Below are 2,364 nucleotides of genomic sequence, written 5' to 3'. Positions count from 1 at the left end.
TTAGTCTGTACCTACAGTATAGTGTTCCCTTCATTAAATGTCCCAGCTTGGAGCCGTGTGGTGACATAAGAGGAGTAGAATACAGCTACGTGTGAGGAGGACTCGCTGAGCGCAGCCCGCGTGCTGTTAACGGCGCTAATATAAGAGTAGAATACAGCTACGTGTGAGGAGGACTCGCTGAGCGCAGCCCCCGTGCTGTTAACGGCGCTAATATTTGCATAGGACATGAACACATGATTAAGTAAGGGCACAGCGCGAGCTGCCAAAAGCCTCTTGAGATGTGAAGCACTCGGCGCGCTCAATGAATGCGTTGAACCCGCGCTTGGCGCGCCTGCCTCTCCACTTCTGCAGCGCGCGGTTAAACAAGCGAGCTTTCACATGGAAATGAGGCGCCACGCTAGACGCTCGCTCGTCCTCCGCGGGTCAGTCACCTTAGAGCGTCCACTCCGCGACGGGCAGCATGATTTATGCTTTCATTAAAAATATAACTCACCTCCACCCAACACGTCTGTCAGCGCTGCGCGCTAAAACTGGCCAAGATATGACGGCCTTCTCATTTCAACTGGACAGACCTAACAGGTTAATATGTGACCTGTGTGTGTGTGTGTGTGTGTGTGTGTGTGTGTGTGTGTGTGTGTGTGTGTGTAATAAGATATGACGGCCTTCTCATTTGAACTGGACAGATCTAACAGGCCAAGCCGTGATGCGGACACCATACTGTAGGCTCTCACTATGACACCAGGCAGGCTTTAAAGAACCCTGAGGGGTTCCTTTGATGGACCCTTCAACATGGTGTAAAGAACCGTTCAGGGGTGCAATATATGAAGCATGCAGCGGAACCATTCTTGGTTCTATAGCGGTGGTAGCTTCAGCGCAGTGGATAAGGAGCGAGGCGACTGCAGAGCATTTTAGTCCGGGTTGCAGATCCCAGGGGAGACGGCCCTTGTAATAATTGATGTGTACATCGCTTACGATAAAAGTGTCCAACAGATTAAGTAAGATCCTTAAGTGAAGTAACAGAGACCATACATATTTAATAGAGCGATATCCTGCTCTATCTCATTTGTTTAAATGTGCTGTTAGGCTATTGAACATGTTTAGAATAAATAATGGCTGGCTGTCCACTTCCTGACGGGGTCTCCTGAATACGGACTACTGATGGTGACCGCGGGGTAGGTAGGCTACCGCTGAGTCATGGACATGACCAGAAGGAAGCGTTGACCAAGTAGTGTCCACATCACTTGTTCGAACTCATTTCAATCAGTGGCGATGTGGCCATTGATTTAAAAAAGCTGACGTCCACCAAGGTTATGTACTGAATGAATAAGGAGCAGTAGCTTTCTTGTCATTTGTTTCCTGTACGCGGACAATAAATCACTTTTATTCATCAAAACACGACATTTGTCGTAATGCCTACGTATTCGCCAAGATTGTGTGCGTCACCTGATGCTTTCTGATCTTTCTCACCCTCCGTTCTAAACGGTCACGGTAAGGCGCGTGCCAGGGAAGGTCACAGTTGTTCTTCGCCACTTTCAGCAATCGGATGCGAAGTCAAGACAACGATTAGTCACACAAGTTTAAGGGCGCCCGTGCCAAATAAATTGTCATCCTGTATTGATTTGTAGTGTCCGGTGACTAGCCTCGTGGCCCCTCGTTATAAAACCAGCTGCGTAAAGCCCGGAGACAGTATTCCGGTGTGACCATTCACACACACAGACACGCACACACACACCCCTGAAGCCGAGCGCGCAAGAGCGAGCGCAGAGAACAGCGCGGAACTAACGGACCAGTGAGCGAGTGTGTGGAAGGACTTCTACCTCCGAATAGTATCGCAGAGAAGTCTCACAAGAGACAGAAAATAGACAGAAAAGAAAAGAAACGATATTTTAGGCTCCGTGAACGGCCCGTTTGTGTTGTTTATATATTCGTTTTCGTTTTCTGATTGTCCGGTCTCTTTCTTTGCTTTTAACGGACAAGGAATTTACAGACTTCAGTTGCGCACAAAAACATTATCAAGCATGAAATTACTACTATCAGCTGTAGTGCTTTTCTTGGTTCTGGCGCAAGTATTTTGTGAAGAATTCGGTGCCAAAGAGGATCCAGATTACTGGTCGAACAGCATTCGAATACAGGTAATTATATTTTACATGGAATAGCTGTATTTTTTAATAATATCAAGTTATCTTAAATACACTTTCATTCTTTCAATGATTTATTTTGGTTTAGGTAGGTGCAAGTTGTCAGAAATAATTAGCCCACAAAAAGCTATTTATATTTGCTTTGTACTAGACTCAGACGCTCCGTTCTTGTCTTATCCAGGACTTGTAGCCAGTTTATCTGATTGCACTTTTGCGTGCGGATAAA

The 2,364-nt window shown here is 46.4% G+C and overlaps 1 protein-coding gene across 1 annotated transcript in view; it reads left to right on the top strand.

The window, feature by feature from the left end:
• The first annotated feature begins 1,704 nt into the window (after nucleotides 1-1,704).
• tac1 (tachykinin precursor 1) overlaps nucleotides 1,705-2,364 on the top strand; it is a 7,269-nt gene continuing 6,609 nt past the window's right edge. Inside the window, exon 1 of the mRNA XM_062529501.1 lies at nucleotides 1,705-2,132. Within this exon, the coding sequence (XP_062385485.1) occupies nucleotides 2,019-2,132 (114 nt within the window). The 5' untranslated portion in view covers nucleotides 1,705-2,018. The remainder of the gene's footprint in view (nucleotides 2,133-2,364) is intronic.

Source organism: Sardina pilchardus, chromosome 24 (genome assembly GCF_963854185.1).
Source record: "Sardina pilchardus chromosome 24, fSarPil1.1, whole genome shotgun sequence".
Classification (NCBI taxonomy): Eukaryota; Metazoa; Chordata; class Actinopteri; order Clupeiformes; family Clupeidae; genus Sardina; species Sardina pilchardus.
The sequence above is the reverse complement of the archived record's forward strand: the minus strand, read 5'-3'. Positions and strand labels throughout refer to the sequence as shown.